The 25,240-nt window shown below is 40.5% G+C and overlaps 2 protein-coding genes across 4 annotated transcripts in view; one reads left to right on the top strand and one right to left on the bottom strand.

Annotated features, from left to right (window-relative positions):
• On the top strand, nucleotides 1–24,372 carry LOC115638676 (poly(U)-specific endoribonuclease-like). 2 transcript variants are annotated; one of them, XR_003997501.1, is made up of 8 exons: nucleotides 1–132; nucleotides 6,992–7,091; nucleotides 14,437–14,548; nucleotides 15,671–15,792; nucleotides 15,881–15,993; nucleotides 16,549–16,702; nucleotides 19,974–20,977; nucleotides 23,919–24,372. XR_003997501.1 is itself a non-coding variant. In XM_030540563.1 (7 exons), exons 1-7 carry the CDS (start codon nucleotides 122–124, stop codon nucleotides 20,235–20,237), a joined length of 876 nt encoding a protein of 291 aa, XP_030396423.1. In that variant the 5' UTR covers nucleotides 1–121; the 3' UTR covers nucleotides 20,238–23,153. The 2 variants fall into 2 exon arrangements, 1 of the variants encoding a protein (XP_030396423.1); XM_030540563.1 differs by lacking the exon at nucleotides 23,919–24,372 and having other exon boundaries at nucleotides 19,974–23,153.
• The window catches only part of A4GALT (alpha 1,4-galactosyltransferase (P blood group)), a 94,135-nt gene continuing 92,806 nt past the window's right edge, over nucleotides 23,912–25,240 (bottom strand). For both annotated transcript variants that reach the window (XR_003997498.1, XR_003997499.1), the window contains one exon: nucleotides 23,912–24,384. The gene's annotated coding sequence lies outside the window, so the exon portion shown is untranslated. The remainder of the gene's footprint in view (nucleotides 24,385–25,240) is intronic.

Raw genomic sequence — 25,240 nt, 5'->3', positions numbered from 1 at the left:
GGGTAAGTAGGCTGTGGGAAAGAGACGCCTCTTCAGTCTGTTCACTGAGCTGCAGGGTTTTGAGCTTCAGCTGGGATCTTACTCTCCAGTGTGTTTGCCAAGAGAAATATATTCTCTCAGCATGGCTGGTAGGTAAGGGAGAATCACACTGGCCCATTATTCCTCTTTTTTTAATGACAAATAGACAGAGTTGTGCTTCTCTAGGGCACCTGTATTTAAAGGAGGCTTTAATTAGAGTGCAGCACTGCAATAACATTCTGCTAATTGTTTCTGTTCTATTGCTTCAAGTTGAAAAGCTGCTGGGAGCTAAAAAGGCAATTGAATCATATGCTGCTTTATGTAAAATAATGTGATACTAAGATTAGATGTTTTAAGACAGCTGATGTTGTAGGATACCTTGTAAAAGTAAAGTTATAATGATGCAAGCCCTTCCTAGTCTTTAATCAATCCCTCTTGTGTTTTTGTGGAATTATAGGGTCTTTCTAGACTGTTTATTGCATTGATACAGTTGTTATTATCTTTGAAACTTGAAGCTTGATCTCCACTCTACAGATACAGTCCTGTTTACTGGATCGGATTTTTCTCTCAAATGTATCATAAGGTTGTAAATCAGGCGTAACTCCACTGAAGCCCATGGAGTTGCACCTACGGCTGGAATAAATGAGAGGAGAATCAAGTCGATAGTTTATTTCTTTTACTAACCATTTCATACAATTTTAAGGGAAACTTTAAATACATGTTAAATCTTTATGCAAAGGGTTTGCTTAGCAACCTGGGCAAATGTTTTGCTTCTTTTAAAAGCACAAATGATGTGAAGATTAGAGGACTTTTAACAATTGCACTGCTGCTAAAAGTCTCTTGAGGATAAAATTACAGTGCAGAAGATGTACATCCAAGCCTTCAGTTTGGGTGTTGCATTGCATATTTACATTAACTACAGTTTTTGTTGCATTGATTTGGTTGAATTAATTAGAACTAGCTTTCAGGCTGGTTGGTTTGGTTGGTTACACCAATACTTATTTCTTGCACAGAAACTGTTTGGACAAGGTGAAAAGGGAGATAATGTGTCTGTGGAGCGGGGGGAGATTTTACAACTGAATTGCACAAAAACCAAATGGCATAGCATGCAAATGTCTTGTTTTAAATTAGCAGCAATGCTAAGGTTGGAATTTTGTTTTAAGTGTACACCTGTTAGAATATAGTAAAGTTTCAGTCAAAAAGCTACATCCCAGCAGCCCTCTTGCTTCTTTCACTCTCACTATAGCTTTTATAGCACTGAAACTGAAACATAGATTTGAGATGGCTGAAACCAGCAACACTCATGCAAAATTCACTTTTAATCCTATGCAAAACACGGCCTGTCTTGTCATGCAGAAATTGTTTTAATCTTTCTTTATATGGAAACACAATGCTAGTAATTGAGGTGATATCATCAAGAGTATGGAAGGAGGAAGAAATCAAGAACATACGAGACTACGCTCTTAAAATGTATTATGTCCTGGGGCTTCAAAGTCTCTGTTTGAGGTTGTCACGCCAGATGGTTAAGGTATTTTTGTGACATTTAGAAACACTTTGTTCAGAATGACACTGTAACTTATTAACTAAAATCTCAGTCTTGGAAGGGTTTGGTTTTGCCTTTTGTTTTTTTCATCTTCATTCTAAACTTCAGGTACTATCTGTGTATATGCTCTGTCCTGTTTGAAAAGAAAAGGAACAACGAAAAGAGCTGGAAAATCCCTACGTTTATGGATGCCATTTTTATATTTTGGTCATGGACAGAGGAGAGAAAAGAGAAAGTTATTGTGTACTGTGAAGTGACTGAAATTCTAGGCACACATTTTCTAATCACTCAGGTCCAATAAGGGGTAACTATTACATTTAATATAGTTCTTTCAAGGGCAAAAAAGAGTCAATCTTCTGGCTTAGCTACATGAAGTTAAAGTGTTAACTAACATAATTGTAAATTTTAGCATAGACACGACTCAAACATTTGTTCTAGGACACAAACATGAGTTGCTAGTCATGTTTAACCCTAGCAAAAAATGTTTGTATCCTGTCTGAACTAGAATTCACAATCATGTTAGTAAACCTGAGTTTATTAACACACTAAAACACAACAAAACATTCAAATGTAGACGCACCTTTTGGGAACTTGTATAGGTACATTGCAAGAGTACCTAAGAATTTATATGATAAGTTCTCAATGGTCAATTGAACATAGTGATCCTTATGCCCCACAGGCGGGCTGTGAAGTTCAATTCACGAATGTTAATAAAGCCATCTAGGATCCTTAGATGGAAGGTATTACAGAATGTGTATTTATAATTATGATAATTGTATATGAAGCATGACAAGTGGTTAGTACCTAATCATCATGTGGTTTATTTTTAAATCTGACCCAAACATCTATTTTATATTGATATTACTTGTTCCCAAACCAACTCTAAGCAAATGAGATGTGAAAGTCCAGCAGTTCCCTTCTCTCCTACACTTGTACTGCAGAATGTCAAGGAAACTGACTTAGATTCTGCCCATTTATAACTTTAATCGCTGAGCCCTTGAATAAAGAAAACCAAGAGTTCAGTATATGAAGTTGTCCATTGCATTGCTATATTAACCACTCATTTTAACCTCTTCACCCCTTGTTTGTTGGGTTTTTGTTTTGGTTTGGTTTTTTAAGATCTGTGGGCTTGGGAAAAATCATTAGTAAGTCGGAATGATCTGTGGAAAGAGAAGGGGAGGTTGTATGGGTTGGCAAGAACAGCAGCACTGGATTGGGATGTGAGAGGAAAGGTAGTAGGGGGAGAGAGAAGGCAAGGTCAGAAGTGGGAGAAGCTTCAAAAGCAGCTAGGAAGAAACATAGGAGGTGATCAGTTCTGTGACATTCAGTGATTGATTGTAGTATGATGGGAGTATGGCAACTTGTTGCTTCCAATATGTTCCCTGACATGCAACTGAATTGGTATTTTGGTAAGAAAAGAGTTAATTTGACTTGCAGCTATAGTCTGATATAAAGGAATCTGCCCAGGCACACAGCAAGTGTGCAAAGCAATGATTGTTATACCTCTGAAATTTATTATCAGGGGCCTTGTGCTGGGAGATATTTTTCATACGTTGTGAGAAGAATAAAGTTTTCATTTCTTTGGCCAAGTTTACCCTGAGTAAAAGCCTAAGTTAGCACCAATAATGGATTCAACCTTTGTTCCAGCTGCTTAATGCTAGTGATGGATTTGGCCCTTATTCCCCTTGATTTCAATTTCAGTGCAAGTTTGATTGCTAAGACCAGCAGGAGCCGGGAGTGCCTCATATCAATCAATGACAAGCTTCTTTGACTAATGAAATAGAATCATTTAATGGGATTTGATGTGTATTCTGTCCAAGGCCTTCAGGGCTAAATGAACTGCGGCTGCTGAAGAGGCCAGGATTGTGTGTAATGCTAGAAGGAATACAGGATAGAGAAGCGAATCCACAGGGCCGCTATTGCAAGGAGACCCTCATTTACACATCCGCTTTATAACCAAAGCCATTGTGTTAATGGCAGTTTAATATTTGTGCACATATATTGTTACTGTCAGGGAAGCAGTGTGTCACAAGTTCCTGTTATTACAAGACATGGAGTTGATTTTTACAGTTATGTAGATTTGTAACACATGGTAAATACAAGAGTCTGTCATTTCCTCAAGTAGTTTTGTTTCCTCTCCTGCACTTACACAGCACATTTTCTGTGGGTTTTGTTTTCAGCGTCTGGTTTCTACACTATGTATTGTGGGTAATATTATTTGGCCATTCAATTTATTCAAGCGGTCTGTTCTAAAGCTAATTTAAGCACTCCAAATAGAATTACAAATATCTAAAAATAAATAGATGCATGTGAACAAACGGACATATGCTGTTCTCCTTCACTTTCATTCATCTTTTGCTTATACTTAAATTCTAAAGGGCCAAACTCTGCCCTAAGATACATGCCAGTCTCTCCCATTGAAGTCAATGGGACCCTGTACAAGTGCACCCAAGGGCAGATTTTTGCCCATAGCTGTCAGTTTAGACTTCTGATTTGACACTGTTCAGATTGGCATTTCAGTGATCACTGATCAATGTCTTGTTTATCTATGCTTGGTTCTTGTGCCAATATAAATTTGCATAAGTCCTCATTGTATCGTTCTGAACGAATGTGCTGGACTTGCCAATTCAAATAGTTAAACCAAATAAAATTTTACTTTGCAAAGTCAGAAGGATTATAAATGAGCCCATTTGAACAGTCACTGCAGACTAAGAAATAGAAACTAGATAGGTCCTACTGGCTGTATTTTCAGATTGTCCTGACCTTGTTAGCTTTCTTCACTATTGAAAGAAATGTCACAATCACTTGATTACTAAGGGTGTATCTTCATTGTAGAGTTAACTTGGGTGATTAGCATTTCGGTCTGGGCACTGGGATGGGCCTAGCCTGGTTGTGAGCAGCCACACGGCACAGCCATAGCCGAGTTACTGTGTCCTCACTGCTGCTATGCTCACCCATGTGAGTCTCTAGGACTTCTGGGGAGCACATAGATTCCATGGTTCTTTGTGCTGCACTAAGCTGAGCTGCTCTCTGATTCTTGCCTGGTGAATTGTGGGAGAACTTGTCCTTCTGCACACATGGGGGGAACTGGAGTACCATCAGCGCATGGGTGATTTTGCTTGCGTCCTCAGTTCAAAATGATCAGATACCCAGGCCAAGTGAAAGCCTCACTGGGGCTTTAGCTTGGGGCCTGAGATCAGTCAGCTAGTCCTGGTTAAAAGCACCACCACACTTGGGCGATAGGGTCTTGTGTATGGACTGGAGGGAGGGCAGGGATAACACTTAAGGAAGAGCCCCAGTGAACTCGGAAGTGACGATATACCCAGGAACTGAGGCTAGTTCCACAAACTTAGTGCCACTTGAAGAAATAGGGTCAAAACTTCACTATAAATGTAAAACAAAGGGAAAAATACTGTAACCAGCTCCACTGCGGGGTACTATAGTAAGTGCTGTGGTACAACAGTCCCCTTTGATCCCTCGTATCATGGCCTGTGTACCATGCGCTCCAAGCACTAGGCTCTTCAAGCTCCAGCCCTTGTTGGGTTCCCATAAATACTCACACATTTTGAGTAAAAGGATTGCTTTACTATACAACCAGGTATGCTCCATGATGGAGGGGTAGGGGGTTCTATCCTGATCCCTGTAGGCAACTGGCTGAAGCCCTGAAGTGTGAGATTTTATAATAGTCATTGTCTATATGCAGAGCTGCAAGTGAAATGAGCACATTGTGGGCAACGCAAGGCAATCCTGTTCTTCCCCTGGACCACAAAGGAACAGGATGAATAATCTAGTGCCCTGTATCCTCCTGCTGTGGCTACTGCTCTCCTCTGCCAACAACAGAACGTGTCTGGCCCACTCTCAGCGTACTCATCCCAGGCTGACTGCTATCTGGCCTTCCCTCTGCTGCCAACCCTCAGGCTGCTGTGCCTGGCCTCATGCAGCTTCTGTCCCCTTGATAACAGTTTTCAAATACATAAAAATTGTTACAATGGGGAGGGAGAAAAAATGTTCTTCTTAGGCTCTAAGGTTAGGACAAGAAACAATGGGCTTAAATTACAGCAAGGGCAATTTAGGTTGGACATTAGAAAAAACTTCCTAGCGGTCAGAGTAGTTAAGCACTGGAATAAATTGCCTAGGGAGGTTGTGGAATCTTTGGAGATTTTTAAGAGCTGGTTAGACAAACATCTGTCAGGGATGGTCTAGATAATACTTAGTCCTGCCATGAGTGCAGGGACTGGACTAAATGACCCACAGAGGTTCCTTCCAGTCCTATGATTCCTGAGCCTGGTCCCCTCTGACCTCAGCACACTTCCTTTTCTTGCATTCTGGGGATTTTGGAGCTCTCTACTGGCTGGATGGTGAACTGGATAACCACATCCTGCCCTGCAGTCTCCACCTCAGCCAGGGTGGAGGTAAAGTAGGAGCCCAGTTATCAGCTAGCAGGTTCGTCACAAATATTAAAGAGAAACAAAATGTCACCTTCACATGCCTTCTTGATGAAAGCTCCTTGCTGGTGGCTATGTAATTCTATTTCTAAGTGAGACAAATGTCTTCCAAAGTGTGGAGGGGCCAACATGATAGCCTTACAGTGAGTGCTTAGTGCTACTCCATGCTGGAGGAAGACCACAGATGCAAGACTCGATTTGCCCCTGGATTAGTCTAGTTTTATGCTGGTGTTTTGAGGTCCACTGGGTTTTTTGGAAGGGAGGAAGCACCATGAATTGCTCCACAACAATCTTCCTGACTGATCTAGGAGAAGCAATGATGTACTCTGAAGGAAGTCCCCTCTAACCTCTTTGAGCAAAGGAAAGCTGCTCTGATATGGGAATTTGAAGGATTGGAAGGTTGAGAATTGGCGGGAATAGGGAATGTGATGGAGTAAGGGATCTTCCCTAGAAAACCAACCATAAAAAAAATGGAATTCTTCACTTCTTTTTCTATTCTGTTGTGTAGTGTTGCTGTTGGCTGTTAAACATCTGCTGCATTCCACACTAGAGATGGCTGCATTTTTGTGATGAGTTTATAGAATCCTTCTGGATGAATGGTTGTCATCTTTATTTTAAAAATTTTTATTAATAGATTTCACTAATTATAAAATAAAACTGAAATCTACTGTTCAAAAGTAATATCAATTGCTCTAAAAAGGAAAAACTTACTTTGAAAACTTACAAAATAAATAATTTCCCATTTCTTCATAAAGTACTTTAGGTATTATCCGCAGACTGTACTACTAATGAATATTGCCCCTCAGGCGAGAGTAGCACTGACTGCGAGTGTCATGAGCAGAGAAAGCTCCCTCAATGCCCTGATATCACCTAGAATGCTACTGAAGTACCACCAGAAATATGGATGCTGCTGTTGACAAAGTTATATTGATCTGGGTCTTTTTTTTTTATTTAAGCATTGATATTTTTCTGAATTTCTTTGCAGGCTGGAGTTAAATCATGAACTTTCTAAACTTTTCAATGAGCTATGGGATGCAGATGTTAACCGCTTTGTGCCTGGGAAAGATTATACAATTGACTTACAGGTAATTTAGCTAATAAATATCAGGAGGAGTGAGGACAGGATGAATCTGTATGAAATAGTGGGAGTAGGAGCACAGAGGGTTGGTGAGGGGGGCACTGTTTATGTGTGTATATATATATATAATGGGCCCAATTCCCAGGTCCATTACATCACTAGAATGACAGAAAAAGTGCTGTAGAGAGGCTGCAAAGAGGCTGGATACAGACCCCTGAGACATTCTCAGCATAATAGAATTCCCTGGGCAGCAAAGAGCCAAATAGCTGGCTCTGTTCTCAAATACCCCCCACCTCCCCCAAGATTTTGGTTGGGGCATAGGGGTAATGACCAGAGAACTTCTGCATTCTGGCTACTTTTGGCAAACATAACTGCCCCTTGGATCTGGTAAAGGTGTGGGCAATCCCTGCATACCCCATTGTGGCCAGGTGTGGATCTGCAGCACCTTGCCTCAGTGCCCACTCAGGTTCTTTCAGTCAGTTACCCAGACTAGATTAGTTCAATCATGTACTCCATTTGAGGGGTCTGGTTTATTGACTCTTTCTACTCACTTCTTTAGTCACCCATGTTTGCACCCACTCTGGGTCCATGTAAGAGCCTTGGTCAGTTTCCTTCCTCCATTCAGGAGTCCCCAGACAAGTCCTCTGTTCCTCTCCTTAAGACAGAACTTCCCCAGCTCTCTTCCTTGGGAGACGGAGTTGTAAATTAGGCCAGCTGTAGAAACCCAGCTAACTTCTCCCCGAGCTGGCCTTTCTCCAGTCAGCCCTTTCACCCTCAGGCTGAGAGCATGAGCAAATTAACCTTCATCGACTGCTATCTCCCCTGTTCTGAAGGAAGAGACAGAAAATAAACAGCCTTCTTTCCAGAGCTTGTCTTACTTGGCTACGAGAGAGGGGAACCCTGCCTCACCCACCCTACAAGGCTCTTGGGCTCAGACCCTTAAAGAAAAAGTAGTCTGGGACCATCTCCCTCCCCCCAAATAAATAAATAATAATAAAAAAATCTAGCTTTGCTATCCATAGGTCTTCATGCTTTCTAAAAAGTCCCAGGACTTACAGGGACACATCACAGAACAGAGCTTGACTGACCTCCTTACTATCCTTAAGGTAGCAAAGAATCCTGTGGCACCTTATAGACTAACAGACGTTTTGGAGCATGAGCTTTCGTGGGTGAATACCCACTTCCTCACATGCATCTGAGGAAGTGGGTATTCACCCACGAAAGCTCATGCTCCAAAACGTCTGTTAGTCTATAAGGTGCCACAGGATTCTTTGCTGCTTTTACAGATCCAGACAAACACGGCTACCCTCTGATACTATCCTTAAGGTGACAGTCACCCTGTTATAGAGCCATTGCAACTGAATATAGTTTAAAGAAGCCTTGCAATTACTCAAGCTTTTGTCAAGGGTCTCCTTTTCCCTGCTATCTTGGGCATTGTGCTGAGCCCATAAATTGGACCCAATACATATAAACTTGTTCTCTAAAAATGTTTCTCAATGTTGTACTAAGAGAAACCCAAGTTTTTTACCTTTATCGATGACAGTGTGGATTTCCTTGTATTGCACTGAGAAATCTTCAAGACACAATGTATGGCAATTCTGTCACTGAGTGTGCTAGCCATTTAGTTACCTGTTGCATCTTCCGTACAATCGTCAGTATTATCAGATCAGTCTATTATGGGGAAATGTGTTTTGCAATGTTTTGATAAGGGGAATTAAACATTAGGACACCAGCTAATCTCTAAGGGTAAAAACCTGTCCCAACTGAAGTCAATGGCAACATTCCCTTTGACTTCAGTAAGATCAGGATTTCACTCTAGGTCTTCAACAGTGTTCATATTGGTTAGCGCCTATGGATTGTGGTCAGTAGATGAGGATGAGGAAGATTTTCTGGCCACTGGGTGATGGAGCCAGTTTGGAACTCCATCTGGAGTGAATTCTGAAAGCCTCACTCTTCCCAGTGCTATTCTCCTGACAAGCCCCACCTCTTCCAACCTGCTAACTATCTATTCTTCTCTGAGGCAGTGCATGCTGCTTGTTCAGGCTGTGGCTAGAAAATGCAAACTGCCTTCAATTCTGGAGTAAAATTAACCAGGCTGGTAGGTAAGGTGAGAATGAGGCTCTCTGCCCACAGAGGTGGAGTACCTCTTACATTGCTTGGCATGGAAGGATGATCCTGTGGTTAAGTTAGTAGACTAGAATACAGGAGATCTGGGTTTAATTCCTGGCTCTACCACAGACTTTTATTTGACTTTGAGCAAGTCACTTCATCTACCCTGTGCCTCAGTTCCCCATCTGTAAAAGGGGGATATTATTTCATTATCTCACCAGGGTGTTGTGAAGACAAAATCCATTGATCATAGAATCACAGGAATATAGAGCTGGAAGAGACCTCAAGAGGATGTCTAGTCCACTCCCCCTCCCCCCCCCGCCATGCCAATGCTGAGGCTGGGCCAAGTAAACCTAGACCAACCCTGACCAGTGTTCATCTAATCTATTCTTTAAAACCTCCAGTGATGTGGATTCCACAACCTCCTTTGTAATCTGTTCCAGTGCTTTACTATCCTTATAGTTAGAAAGTCTTTCCTAATAGCTAACATAAATTTCCCTTGCTTCAAACTAAGCTGATTACTTCTTGTCCTACTGGGATTGTTTAATCTGCAGAAGAGAAGAATGAGGGGGGATTTGATAGCTGCTTTCAACTGCCTGAAAAGGGGCTCCAAAGATGACTGTTCTTAGTGGTACCAGATGACAGAACAAGGAGTAATGATCTCAAGTTGCAGTGGGGGAGGTTTAGGTTGGATATTAGGAAAAACTTTTTCACTAGGAAGGTGGTGAAGCACTGGAATGGGTTACCTAGGGAGGTGGTGGAATCTCCTTCCTTAGAGGTTTTAAGGTCAGGCTTGACAGAGTCCTGGCTGGGATGATTTAGTTGGGGATTGGTCCTGCTTTAAGCAGGGGGTTGGATTAGATGACCTCCTGAGGTCCCTTCCAACCCTGATATTCTATGATTCTACCCTCAGTGGACATGGAGAACAATTGATCACTATCCTTTTTTTAACAACCCTAAACATATTTGAAGACTATGATGTCCTCCCTCACCCTTCCCTTTTCTAAACTAAACATGCCTATTTCTTTCAATGTTTCCTCATAGGTCAGGTATTCTAAATCTTTTATCATTTTTGTTGCTGCCCTCTGGACTGTCTCCAGTTTGTCCACATCTTTCTTCAGGTGTGTCACCCAGAACTGGACACAATACTCCAGTGGAGGCCTCACCAGTGCCACGTAGAAATGGACCAATTACCTCCTGTGTTTTACATACAACATTCCCATTAATACATGCCAGATTGACTTTTGCCTTTGTCACAACTGCATCTCACTCTTGACTCATTCAATTTGTGATCCACTATTAACCCCAAATCTTTCTCTTCAATACTTCTGCCTATATAGTTATTCCCCATTTCGTATTTGTGCATTCAATTTTTCAATCCTAAGTGTAGTATTTGGTTCATATCTTTATTGAATCTCAGGCTTTTGGTTTCAGACCATTTCTTGAGTTTGTCAAAATCATTTTGAATTCCAATCTTGTCCTCCAAAGTACTTGCAAATCCTCCCAGCTTGGTGTCATTCACAAATTTTATAAGCATACTCTCCATTCCATCATCCAAATCATTGATAAAAATATTGAATAGCACCAGACCTAAGACAGACCCCTCTGGGATCCTACTTGATGTGTTTTTCCTATTTTACATCGAATCATTGATGACTACTCTTTGAGTATGGCCTTTCAAGCAGCTGTGCTCCCACCATATAGTAATTTCATTTAGATCATATTTACCTAATTTGCACATGAAAATGTCATGTTGGACTGTCAAAAGTCTTACTAAAGTCCAAATATACCACATCTACTGTTTCCTTGCTGTGACACTGCAATAAAAAACCTGCAGCACCAAGTCTCAGAGTCTGGGGAAATTGACTCAGGCTCACATGGCTCGAGCTCTGGGGCCAAAAATTACAGTGTAGATATTCGGGCTCAGGCTGGAGCCTGGGCTCTGAGACCCAGTCTGCTCATGGAGTTTCAGAGTCAACAGTTAAACACTTTTTTTCTGGGAGATATTCAGCCAGGGGTAATTTACTGATATTTAGCTGGCACTAAGCATTTAGAGAAGGATCTGCTTGCTCTGGTAACACTGTTTCTTGTTCAAAATCCATGTATAGATTAAACATACTAGTCATCTAATGTTATTGCATCAAAATGTTCTGCTTTTCTAACAGGATCCTTTAGGAAAGTTTCACAGTTCATATGTGTAAATGGGATCAAAACTCAGCAGCATAAAACATATTCCACTAAACTGAGGCATTTAAATATAGAATTTATTGTTGATGCCACATTTGTGGGAATTATGCTGAATACGGTTGCTGTTATAAATTATATACATTGGGCTCAATTTTGCCTTCAGTCAACCCCACTCACTTTGAACGGGTTGCACAGTCAGGGCATAATGTGACTCACTTTGCTTTTTTTTTTTTTTTTTCTTCCTATGGAGTTAACAAGATTTGTCAGATTTCTTCCTCTTATGTAATGCCTGTCTGCTCTAACAGAGACCATGTGGGGAAGTGCCAGTTCAGTTGTTAATGTTTTTGAGTTTTTTCAATGCCAGGTAAATCAAATGTTATGAGAATGAGGAAAGGAACATATTTTATGATGCCTGAAATTAGCTAAATGCATAATGTAGCAGTGGGGGGAGGGGCAATGAAATCTAGCAGTAGCACATTGCTTATAATGCAGTATGTTTTTAGCTTGGTAAATGTCTTCATTTAACACATCTAAGGCCAAATTCTGCTTTCTGTAGCACATTGAAATAAATGGAGTTATTCTGAATTTATACCAATATAATTAAAATCAGAATTCAGAAATGCTGAGCACTCAACAGCTTCCATTGGCTTCAAAATTAGACCCCCCCCAAATCCATACTTGGGCACTAGTCTCATTTTCAAAAGCTTCAGTGAGAGCTGTTTGGTGCTCAGCACTGTTGAAAATCAGGTAGGTTTCCATATAGGGATTTTAAGCTCCTACTTTTGAAAGGCTGGCCAGAAGGTTTATTCTGTAACAAATCTGTTTCTTTATCAGATATTTGAGTTTTATTGTATTTCCGTAGATTCCGGTTAGTCTCTGGAAAATGTTCTAGAATTCTATGACTATTAAATAGCTATCTGCTAAAGGAGCAGAGCAAGAGATAGGAAGCCAAGTAAAAATGTTGAACATCATGGAGGCCATAGATCCTTGAGGAATTCTGCATTCCATATTCCTTGGTGATAGCAGATAATTTCCTGTTTAGAGGTCAGTTTCTCTCACACCAGCAACATCCCTTAGTCACTGAGGCCCCGATCCTGCTCTCACTGAAGTCCGTAACAATGATTTTAATACTGTAGGATCAGGCCCCAAAGCAACCACCTGTAGTGAGAACCAGGAGGTGAAATCAATGAACCAGTACAGCAAATCAGTCAAGCCAGTTGATTTCAGTAGGACTATTCATAGAGCCCTGCAAATCTATGGATATCTGCTTTATATCTGCGGACATCCATATCCGTGGACCATGTTTGCAGATCACAGATGGATGCAGATCCAAACTTTATATCTAGAGCCCTGCAAACCTGTGGATATCCACAGACCATGTTTGCAGATCTCACATTGGATGCGGATACAAATTTTGTATCCACGCAGGGCTTTAGTCACATGCTTAAATTTATGAATGTGATGAAATGCTTTGCTGGATTGAGGCCATAGTGCATATTATTGTCTGTCATTCTTATTATAATACTTTGTTTTATTAAAGAAATCTACTGTGCTAGGGCTTAAAAGACAACTAGCTATTGAATTAATATTCAAGTGAGAAGTAAACACACACAATAATTTTTAATATGCTAGAAAATATTCCATAGCATATTCTGTAAAAGTAATGAAATCTTAATAGTATCAGACTTCACTACAGTGATTCTGAGCTTATTTTTTTTATCATAAAGTAGGAAGAGACGGCTATGTGTGTATAAGTTATGAGGGCACGGACTGGCAAAGCACAAATTAGTGAGGTTCTGCTGTCTAGCAGAATTTTACCATATACAGAGAGAAGAAACAGTTAACACCATGGCTGTGAAACCACAACCTCGTCAGAGCATTTTATAATGCATGGCAGGCAGGAAAACAGGTAACTCTCACAGCATCCATTTAGAATGACAATTCTGTTCTTCAGCTAGCTGAGCTGCACTTGGAGTAAGAGCAGCGATTTCCAGCAACTGAAATAAAAAGAAAGGCAAGTTGGCAAGTGTCAAATAAAAAATATTAGAGGGGTATTTTTTTAAATGAAGTTTAAGTCCCAAAAGTTTTGTGCAAATTGTTTTCTATTTTCTTCTAAAGATATTGATTTATCTGATTTCTGTTTTCCATTAATACTAAAATTATTATCGGAGTGTTACACACCAAGCATTAAGTCTAGACTCCTCCCTTTGCAGGGGAACTGGTGCAGTTTTGCTTTGTGATGGAGCAGGGAACTAAATGTGGGCAGCCCTGCAGGGCATATGCACCCCTATTCAGTGTGGAATGCAGCAGCACATGGGGCCGCACTATATGGGTGGGCTAGGGACTGCTGGAAGTGGGGCTAGAGGATCAGTTGCTATGTTCTTCCTCCTTTCCTTTGCACCAGGGGTTTGGGTATGTACCACACCAGCTCTGCAGTGCATCTACGCAGTGCTTGGCCTGGATGCTACACTGAGAATTTGAATCCAAGAGAAGAATTTCCACTCCAAAAACTTAAAATCTCTTACTGGAACACAGCTGACGTTCAAAAACACAAAGGGCAGTTAAGTGCCCAACTCTTATTTAAAGGCAATGTGAGTTGGGCGCCTGGCTGTCCTTTATACCTTTGAGAATCTCCCCCTCTGGGCCTGATTCCACAATTCTAAAGCAGGCACTAATTTCCATGAAGTCAATGGGAGTTTTGTTTGTGCTAGGAGTGCAGCATCAGACCCACATTGCGCCACTTGACTGCTTATTATTTATACAACACAGAGGTGTCTTTGGTCATTCATTATAGGTATGCTCCAATGAGCCATCACTGTTAGCCCTGAGAAGGAGGCAATAGGACCCTTTCAAACTCTTACAATGACAAAAAAATAATATTTTTCTCTTCTTGATGCTATGATTTATTGTATAACGTTCTCTATTGTTTTGTAGTATAATAAACAGTTTTAATAGCAGTTAACTTCTTGCTGTGCTTTGATTACTACTAGGAGAGGGATTATCCCCTTTAAATACATTTTGCATCCTTCATTGTTTTGTTTGGATATTTCTCATAGGAAAAAGCAGGCTTTGTACAACAGAGTAGCGGTGTTGCAAGGGACAGTGCATCTGAGCCGCTGTTTCGCTACGTAAATGAAGAGCGTCTGAAGAGCATAAAAACTTTTGCAGGTGAGATCTTTCCTGTGGTTTGTTCCTCAGTAATTGTGCATCCTTTCTTCTCATTGCCATTTTGGTAACATTGGAAATGGAATGATGAATCTGCATTTTTTTAAAATGTAGACTTAAAATGTAGCATTATGTATAGCTTGAATGGAGACTATTTGGAGATGAAGATCATCATGCAGTATGTCATTTGAAAGGGAATTTCCCCTAGATTTTCAATAAGATCTTGGAGTTTACCTGTGGCCTCTATTTCAGAAAGTATACTGATCTCCAGAGGAAATATGCAGGTAAACAATGTACAGATTTTTGGTAAGATTGGCTAGAATTATACGTATATACAAGAATAAATTCAATCAGCAGAACGCAGCAACTTTTAAAATCTAACTTGTTCACACTTAATACTTTTGTTGCTCAGATGGTTGGCTGCACCGGTATTAAAATAGAATACAAACTACCAACATTATCTTTATTTCAAACAAAAGTCTCTGAGCAGTATTCTGATATCTGTTATGCCTGTGAGACAATGGCAATATAAGCAGTGGCAGCAATCTCTCTGTATTTACACAGCTGCGTAACTCAGAGCAGAATTTGGCTTTATGCCTGTTAAATGGCAGTTCCAGAAACTGCCTTTCCAATTTATTACTTATTCCTTGGTATCTCTAGAAACATTAACTAATTAATTGGGTTGTAACATTATTTCTCATTTTGCAGCCATTCAGGTTCACACTGACTCCTTTTCTGCATGGAGGATGTTTTCTGGCATTACTACTTCTACTGTGGAACAAGGACCTATTATCCACACAGATCTTTTTTTTTTTTTTGGCAAGGATTAGCACCCACGCCAGGGCTGGGCTCACCTGGGGATGGGCAAACTTCATATTATTGAACAGCAATGCCTACTGGGCCTAAAACCCTTGATCAGAGGAAAGATGCAATGATACAGCGATTAGTGGAGCTTCACCAGAACACTGTTATTTATATATCTGCTATACTAGATAGAATACCAGAATTGATCCTTTTTTTGTGATTATGTTGCCTTCTAGAGGCCAAGCTACAAAGGTGATTTTAGTCTACACACTGTTGAACATCTTTACCAGGTGCCAGGCTGAATGGAATCTTTCTTTGCAGCTTTTGTTTCCCTATTGGATAACTATGAAACGTCAACTGGTGTAGCAGAAGTTGTGACCCCACAAGAAATGGCTGAAAACAATCGTTTTCTTGATGCTATCTTAGAAACAGAAGTAATGAAAGTGAGTAGAGCAGCTCTTCATGATTTATCACTTGCCACAGTTAACTGTAAATTAAACTAATTATATTTCCTTCTTTTCAATCCTCCAGCTTACTCATCAATATTTAGTTAGAAAAAATTGGTCAAAACCCAGTCTTAATGATTTCAAGTCTCAGCTCTATGACATCTGGTTTCAGCTATACACCAGGGAAACAGGAAAGGGGTATGTATGGTCAATATGGATCTGAGTAGTAACCATATTTAAGAGGATGTAAGAAATAAGTCTGTATGTCTCACAGACATAACCACAGAAAATGGAGAAAGTTATGTATTAATTGGGTGAAAGTAATTTTTAATGTCCCACTGTTTCTGTAATAGACTGTCCTGGCTTGTCAAAGACTATTTATATTATTTTTGGAAGACTGAATGATTACCAGATACGCAATCCCTTTTATGAAAATAGATGCATTTGAGAGACAAAAAGCAATTTACAGATAAATGTCAATTTAAAATGGAAAAGACAAATATTCTGGTCCATTGGGTTTTATTTGTTTGTTTGTTTTTTACTGGTAGTTATTCCTTTAACATCAAGTAGCAACTTTAGATTTCACAACCAGCTCTTTATTTTTATTTCCACAAAAAAGAAGAAGAAAACATTCAAAACTGGCAATGTTCATGGATAACTCTCAGCAAGTGCCAATTTTGTTCATTTCCTGGCCTTCTGCATCCAGCAAATTAAATTTTGTAGCTAATTATTTTTATGCTGATTTTATTGTAGGCCTGATTCCTGTGGATTCGAACATGTGTTTGTCGGAGAAACAAAACATGGAAAAGAGATTCTGGGTTTGCACAACTGGGTACAATTTTACCTTCAGGAAAAGCATAAACAAGTTGACTACAAAGGCTATATTGCCAGGAGGAAAAAGAGCAGGGTAAGAGAGATTTAGAGTTGTCTGTTTGTATGTGTACAATTTATAGATAAGGTGAGTAAATCTACTCACAGTGTCTCTGTTAATGAGTCCAGGGCATCATGGTGTTGGGGGAGACAGATTATTTTTATTTTTGCTGTGGATTTTGTCTGCTGTTAAAGCTCAATGCCCACCCAATTTTTAATTCCCCACTGAGACGCTAAAATTTTCTCAAGCCACCTTTTCCCCCAATACCGCTTGTGGTCAGAGGGGATTAATAATCCGCTAGTGACTCCATTGATTTACCATGCTGGACTCAAGCAAGAATGTCTTACATTGAAAGATGCAGAGCGTATTCACCACAAAAATCCCTTGGAAATTCCCCTGCCTTTCAGATGACATTGGCCAGAACCCTGTAAGTTTGCTGCCTTTCTGCCAAGTCCCAATGCATTAAGTTTCAAAGGGCCCAATTCTGGGAGCTGTTGAGCTCTGTTAGGATAATGGGTTCAGACAAGTATGTCCATAAAAAACAGCATAATTTTGTCATTCGCATGATGTATCAGGGTTAAAGAATGGGACTGGGACTTTTTGTTACTCTCTTGATCTGAGATCTTGGGACTTAGGGTCTTATCCAATACCCAATGAAGTCATTGGAAGACTCCCATTGACTTCAATGGGCTTTGGATCAGGCACTTAAACATTCTGTACTGTAGTTTCCTCGTCTGTAACACAATGCCAATCATACCTAACTCATAGTGCTGTTGTGAGGCTTAATTAAATGAACACCGACAACTTAATCTGCTGAGTTTTAAAAATTGTGAATTAAAAATAGTTTTAGCCTTGGAGAACCCCTGCCAATTGTTTTGGTTTAACAATCGTTTTCCTATTTAAAAAAATGAATTCTCTGCACTATGGCTGTGTGAAGTGCCTATACAGACAGGGGACGCTGACCTGACTGAACAGAGGAAACAGTGAAAAATGACTCTTATTCAAATTGCTAGCTAATGCACAAAGAGAACGTACAGAAAATATAGAGAAAATATTCTCTCAAAAATAATCTTGGGTGTTACTTGTAACAATAGTAGGTTAAAATAATCAAGCAAGTATTAACTTGAAGTTAATAGTGTCCCTTAAATTCAGGAAATGTATTGTGAGAACTGTGAGTGAGAGGTGCTATAGAACAATGGTTCTCAACCAGGGGTACGCGTGCTCCTGGGGGTACACAGAGGTCTTCCAGTGGGTACATCAACTCATCTAGGTATTTGCCTTGTTTTACAACAGGTGACGTAAAAAGCACTAGCAAAGTCAGTACAAGCTATCATTTCATACAGACAATGACTTGTTTATACTGTTCTAAATACAAGTCTGTCGCATCTGAGACACATTTAACATGCAGGATTTCAGCTTTACATGGTCGGCAAAAAAAAAAAAAAAAAAAGAGAAAAATAGCAATTTAAATACTGTTTCCGTAGTACGGGTGATTCCGCCCGCCATTACACTCAATGTAATTTTGACTATATGCAATTTTCGCTTTACACACTGTCTGCAGAACATACCCCAATGTAAGATGAGACAGACCTGTACTATACACTGAACTACAAGTACAATATTTATATTCCAGTTGATTTATTTTATAATTATATGGTAAAAATGAGAAAGTCAGCAATTTTTCTGTAATGTGCTGTGACATTTTCTTATTTTAAGTACAGTAGTTTTTAAGTGAGGTGTAACTTGGGGATAAGCAAGACAAATCAGACTCCTGAAATGGGTACAGTAGTCTGGAAAGTTTGAGAATCACTGCTATAGAAGTGCTGTACTGTACAGTAACTCCTCGCTTAACGTTGTAGATACATTCCTGAAAAACGTGACATTAAGCGAAACAATGTTAAGTGAGTCCAATTTCTCCATAAGAATTAGTATAAATGGGGGGGTTAGGTTCCAGGGAAAATTTTTTCAGCCGACAAAAAAAACTATATATTATATACACCTCTACCCTATTATAACACGACCTGATATAACACAAATTTGGATATAACGCGGTAAAGCAGCAATCCAGGGGGGACGGGACTGCACGCTCCAGCATATCAAAGCAAGTTCGATATAATGTGGTTTCACCTATAACGCGGTAAGATTTTTTGGCTCCCGAGGACAGTGTTATATCGAGGTAGAGGTGTATACACACACACACGCACACAGAGTATATGTTTTAAACAAACAATTTAATACTGTTCACAACTATGATGATTGTGAAGCTTGGTTGAGGTGGTGAAGTTAGAGGGTGGCAGAGGATGGGATACTTCCTAGGGAATGCCTTGCTGCTACATGATGAACTAGCACTCGGCTGAGCCCTCAAGGGTTAACACGTTGTTAATGTAGCCTCTCACACTCTACAAGGCAGCAGGAATGGAGGGGAGGGGAGACAGCATAGCAGACAGAGGCTGACACACACGTTATGTGTGGGAGAGAGAGAGAAAAATGCACACTGCCCCTTTAAGTAAGCTGACCCACTCTTAAGTGCATTGTCTCTGTAAGTTGATCAGGAAGTTGAGACAGCAGCTGCTGCCCCAAGCACTCTCTGTCTCTCTCCGTCTGTGTCCCCTTCCTGCTCTATATGCAGAAAGGGTAAGCAGGGTGCAGGAGCAGACAGGAGGCAGCCACCCTGACATTAGCCCACCCATTTCCCCCCACCCCTGCACAGCAAGCAGGAGGCTTGGGGAGCAGCTCCAAGGCAGAGGGCAGGAGCAGCACATGGCAGTGAGGGGGAGGGGGAACAGCCCAGCAATTGCTAGCCTGCTGTGCAGCTGCCGCACAGGGAACTTAGGAAAGTGGGGAGCTGATAGGGGGCTGCCGGTCCACCCTGGTTCCAAGCCCCCACCAGCTACTGCAACGGGCTGCTCTTCCTGCAAGCAGTGGACAAAGCAGGAGGCTGCCAAATGACGTTAGAAGGGAGCATTGCACAACTTTAAACGAGCATGTTCCCTAATTGATCAGCAATGAAACAATGTTAACCGGGACGACTTTAAGTGAGGAGTTGTACATAGTTTTATTTTGTTTTCACAGTGGTGCAGTTTTCATTTGTGCCTATAGATGTCACCTTTCAACCATAAAGGAGGCCATAATTTTAGACACTGATGCAAGGGAAACTGACAGAGATGTCACTTCAGGGCAGGAGCGGAGTAACCACCCTGCTACACTCCCACATTTGTGTTTGCAGAATAAACCTGAATGTGAAAATATATCTGTCTGGTCATAAGGAGTATTCAGGGATTTTTATGTCTTTTATTTTTGGTTACAGCCTGATGAAGATGATCAAGTTCTGAGCCTACAGTTCAGCTGGAAAGGTCTAGTAAAACCTGTGGGAAGCACCTTTATTGGTGTCAGCCCTGAGTTTGAATTTGCCCTCTATACGATCATTTTTCTTCAGTCTCAGGAAAAGGTCACTCGTGAGATGGTGCGGCTAGAGGAGTATGAACTACAGATAGTTGTGTATCGCCATGGTAAATACATTGGAACAGCGTATCCTGTCCTCCTTAGCAGCAACAATGAAGATTTGTATTGAAAAGGACCAAGTTAACCTGATTTTCTTTTTGAGTTTAACTGTAGTTTTGTGTAATTTTAAATGTCATGTTTGGAATAATTTCCTTTTGTTCTGTATTAAGATACTTAACCTAAGATGTGCCTTTTAAAGAAAAGTTCAGTGCCTGTCCAGGCTTTGAAATCCTTTTTATCACTGTAACCAAGAATGAAAGAAATTGTATTAAAGTGCCTTCATAAATCATAAATCTGTACTTTAACTTCCTGACCAGACAACAATTTTTTAAACTATGCCCTGTTAAAATGAAAATAGGGGTTTTATTTGTTAACTACTGCACACCTAGAAAGACTGATCAAACCATATAAAATACAGACCAGAATATCCCATAATAATTGTATCTTGTGGCATTAGTGTTAAAATTAAGCCCTCTATTATGGCAGTGTAAAACAATACTGAATAGCTGTATTTTGTGCTCCCATCCTCAGTTATAGTCTGAGAAAAGGATTTCTGCCAATGGCAATCTGGACAATTATGACATTATCCCTCCCCTTCCCAACCAGCACAAGCCTTATGAACACAGAAGGACTTCCTGGAATGAAAGTCAGTGCAGCACTTATCACACTACATCCAATCATTCTTCTACAGGACAGGACACATCTTAAAACAATGATTAATGAAAACTAGCAGGAAACCAGAATAACTTGACTGCCTGAAGCCTGTACGCCGGTACGCCATACTCGGGGCACCAGCTTACTTTCACCTCTGTGAGTAGTGAAATAATTAACTGGGGTCCTGCTTCGTGCCAGGGCTAAATGTTCTGTGGGCTCTGCATGGTAATGACATTTTGTCTTGTCTCCACAGGCAGCTGTATTCTTGGAACAGCTATCCTAATTAATCATTGTTGGCTTTGGGCCTTCAGTTTTCAACTTTATTGATATTAATTCTAGGCTGCTGGAGGTGGATGGTGAGCAGGTAGCTGCTATGCTACTCAATCGAGGCTTAGAGGCTGGGAGCTGTGTGAGCGAGACCATGTGCTATGTGCAGATGGCAGGTAAACACATGAAAGATTGCCTGCTGTTAATCACACCTCAGGAGCTTGCACAGGGTTATGCTATCATTGCCCATAGCCTGTCTCCCAACCAGGAATGCACTGTTCATTAAAATGGAAACCCGAGAGCAGAAATATGCTTTGCTAAGCCTTTGTTGGCCAGGACTGTGGGGGAGGAGGGTTCTTGACAACGTTATTGAGTTAAATAACAGACAAAGGGTCTTATTTAATTCTTGGTGACTATGGATACTAAGCGGGTATCACCTGCTTGATCGACACACCCTTACACAAAAGAGACTTTCTTAGATGTGATCCCATCAGACGGGCTCCCACATGGTAACGCGCTTCTGAGCTCACAAGGCTTCGTGATCAACACACACCACTATACACACCTACATGGACACTGGCTTGTTGAATACTTGACAGAGCACAGCCATCAAGGGGCTCTTGACTCATATACACACTGCCCAGATAGTGTTTTCTCCCTAAGAAATATCATGAGATTTTTTAAGAAAAGCTGCCTGCAATATCATGCTTCCACAATTCCAAGATGGAAATGTTGCCTGTGGGGACCATTGGGTAGTTTGTTTAAGAGATTATCTTTTGAACACTCTTTAACATTCCACTCTAAACATTCAGCACAAAATTGACCTGAATGTGCAGCATTTAAAAAAAATAAGAAAAAGAATTTCTCCTGTCCACATCCATTCAAAACATACTTAACCATCTCCTCTGGCAGTCAGTTTCCTAACCAGGTTTCTTAATAACTCCATACTGTACACCACCATCACCTAAAGCAATTGTTTTCTGGTTTTTTTTGTTCTCCGTGAGGGGATCAAAATAATCACACGTAGACTGTCAACATTTTAAATTGATAGAAAGTTTATTTAAAGCAAAGCTCTATTAGCCAAAAAAAAAACAAACCAACATTTAAAAAATGTAGTCCTACTAAGCCAAGGAAGTCTGTTAAAGAATTATTGCTGTTCATGGAAAAAAATTTCCAAAACATTTACTTGCTGAGTTTTCACTGTAATAAGATGAAAAAGCTGCTTCCTTTTTTTCTTGATTGCAAATATGGTGAATTTAAACAAATTTATATTTTCATAAAATCAAAAAGGTTTTATACTAATTGTGGTAGCAAGTTTTTCATTTGTTTGACACCTAACATCAGATGTTTCTATGAAATTTTCAAGTAAAGTCCTGGTTCTTTTTTACATTGGCATTTCTGTGAAATTTTTGATTTATGTAACATCATATGTCATTAGTTTCAGGGCAAATCCAGATTCAAATATCTTTTTATGGATGGCTGTAAAATATATTCAAAAGGAACTTACATCAGTTCACAGCAGCTAAGAATTCTGTTATTCATAAAATAAACAGTAATTTGCATTTTAATAATGGGTACATTGTAAACAACCTGTAGGAATGCTTGTGCTCTATCGCTTTTAGCTTCTGTTGTGTAGTGTGGTGTCGTACAAGAGAGCGTGAAATGTTCTTGCACATTAACTTCTCCCTCTAATGTCAAACTGAAAATCTAAAGTGAGATACAAATGCATCCTCTATTTATTTTCAAATACAAAGAGATTAAAAAGTAGCCTCTGTTTATATTTCGCTCAGCTGCTGTTTGCTTCAGCAGAAAAAAAATGGGTAAAACAGAGTGAAAAATGACTAATCATCTCGTTTGGCTATGTAGCTGTTGTGGGGGTGGCGGAGGCTACTTCCTCAGCTGGCATAGTATTAATACTCCATATAAGAGAAACATTCCAATAAAATGAAATTTGAGTCAGCAGCTCCAGGCCTCTGCTCGCAACTCTTGGCTGCTTACTAAAAGCAAATTAAAAAATCTCTGAAAAAAAATGATAACGTGTTGTTTCAACATTTTCAAATGATTTTTCATTTGGTTCATCTTTTCATTTAGAATTTTACTGCGATTTAAATTTAAAAAAGAATTGAGTCGTCAAGTCACAGAATTTAAGGCCAGAAGGGACAGCCACCAGCACCACTAAACCCAACAATATCTATGCTAAACCCAACAACCAAAATTAGACCAAGGTATTATAGCCCACAGGAGACTGCACTAGTATGTGCCATAGGTACAGACTAGGAAGTCCTGAGGTGCACCAGTGCTCAAGTGCCTGAGGTGCACCAGTGCAGTGGCAGAGAAATGATTAAATGAGATAGACACAGATAATCCTGATAAGCACCCCAGACTCCACACTGCAGGAAAAGGCAAAGAGGGTAAAACAGAACAAATATTTTGTTTTGGGCCAAAAAAATGTTGCCTTTGACCCAAAACAATTTTTTTTGAGTATTGATTCTCCCTCAAAAAAATTTAAAATCAGCCCAAAACCATTTTTAAAATTTGTTCAGTTCAGCCATTGAATCAAAAAAATCTGTCATTCATTCATACAGCTCTACTCAGCAAGCACCTGCATTTAACAGAGTTAATACTCTGCAAACCTGGCACAGTTCCTGTTCTTTTTTTTTTCTTTTTTTTCTGTCATCAAGCTGTTTTCTTTACTAGATATATGGTGCAGTTTCCTTCCCATGGAAGAGCTCTTCTCTCAGAAATGGGCTCATCTCTGCAGGGATCAGAACTCATCTCAGTGCAGTCTCACTCTGGGCATGCTGACACAAGAAATATGTTCTGTTTGCAGGTCTGGGAGATGTGACGTGTCCCTGCCTTTACTCTACCTCTCTGTGTCGCTCATTCTGCAATCCTTCTCCCTTCTGGATGGTCATGTGTAAAAATCTAAATCTCTTCATTACACTGTGTTCAGTACACTCTGCCAAGGCAAAAACACTCTGTAAAAACAAACCTATGAATCACTCAGTGTCATTACCTCAGTTTTGTTTTGCTGATCGATCCATCTTTGCTCTGAGGAAAGCAGTCATGTCTTTTTTATTTTTATTTGTTTTTATTTGGCAACTCCGTACAGCACACTAATGCTGATGCCCAGTCTGGGAGACCGAGCTGGGACAGTGCCAGCCAGGACTGGGGGAACAAAAACATGCCAGTCTAACAACAGCTTTGACACCAGCAGAAAGGGCCATCAACTGTGAGGCAGAAGTTCCAATGCAAGATGCGTGAGCCACGACTTTGAAGGCGGCACAGCTGAAGCTCTGGAAGGAAAAAAGCCTGTTACATCTTCCAGGAAAGGCATATGACGGACCCAGGCATATGACAATACAGAGAAGCCTGGCCTGACTTGCAAGGCTACTGGTTAGGCACCCAAGGGCAGAGGAGAGCATGAGCCATTACAATCAACTAAAAGACCTGAGGGGATTCCAGAGGCCTTACATAGCAGCAAGAATGTGGGGCATTTTAGGGATAGAGATGCTTACCCATAGGCTCCAAAGTCAATACTACTGGCCTGGATAGTACAAGGCTTGTCATTCCAGTGTGGCTCATGAGACAATCCTTACTTTAACCAAAGCACCTAAGGTTGCCGCCCAGAAGGGCAGCCTTCTAAAGAGGATATCCATGGATATTCTGGGACATCTAGTTATCACAGAGAGGCAGTCAATACGTCTACTATAGCAGACTCCTTCTTCAGGTGGGCAGGGGCTCAGCTACTGCCTGACCAAAAAGCACAGATATTTGCCACGGCACTTGTTGAGCAGTTTGTCTGTTAATACTGCAGACTTTTCTCCTTGCCACTGACCAAGAGTGAAACATTGAGTTACGGTTGTGCCAAGAGGTGTGTGACCTGCTCGGGATAAACAAGATCCACACCACATCTTACCACCCACAGTCTGATGGGCTGGCAGAGCCCCTAAACCATACACTGACCGCTACATTGTCATTCTTTGTAGATATAGAATCATAGTTTATTAGGGTTGGAAGGGACCTCAGGAGATCATCTAGTCCAACCCCCTGCTCAAAGCAGGACATCAACCAACAGAAATGGGACAGCTTGCTTCCCTACATCATCATGGCCTATAGGACTAGCATGCAGTCACCCACGGGGTACATGTC

This window comes from Gopherus evgoodei, chromosome 1 (genome assembly GCF_007399415.2).
Source record: "Gopherus evgoodei ecotype Sinaloan lineage chromosome 1, rGopEvg1_v1.p, whole genome shotgun sequence".
NCBI lineage: Eukaryota > Metazoa > Chordata > Testudines > Testudinidae > Gopherus > Gopherus evgoodei.
The sequence above is the reverse complement of the archived record's forward strand: the minus strand, read 5'-3'. Positions and strand labels throughout refer to the sequence as shown.

Coding starts and splice junctions, on each gene's coding strand:
- LOC115638676 (XM_030540563.1), top strand. Junction 15,793..15,880: donor TAGAAACAGAAGTAATGAAA/GTGAGTAGAGCA, acceptor TCAATCCTCCAG/CTTACTCATCAATATTTAGT. Junction 16,703..19,973: donor CCAGGAGGAAAAAGAGCAGG/GTAAGAGAGATT, acceptor TTTTGGTTACAG/CCTGATGAAGATGATCAAGT.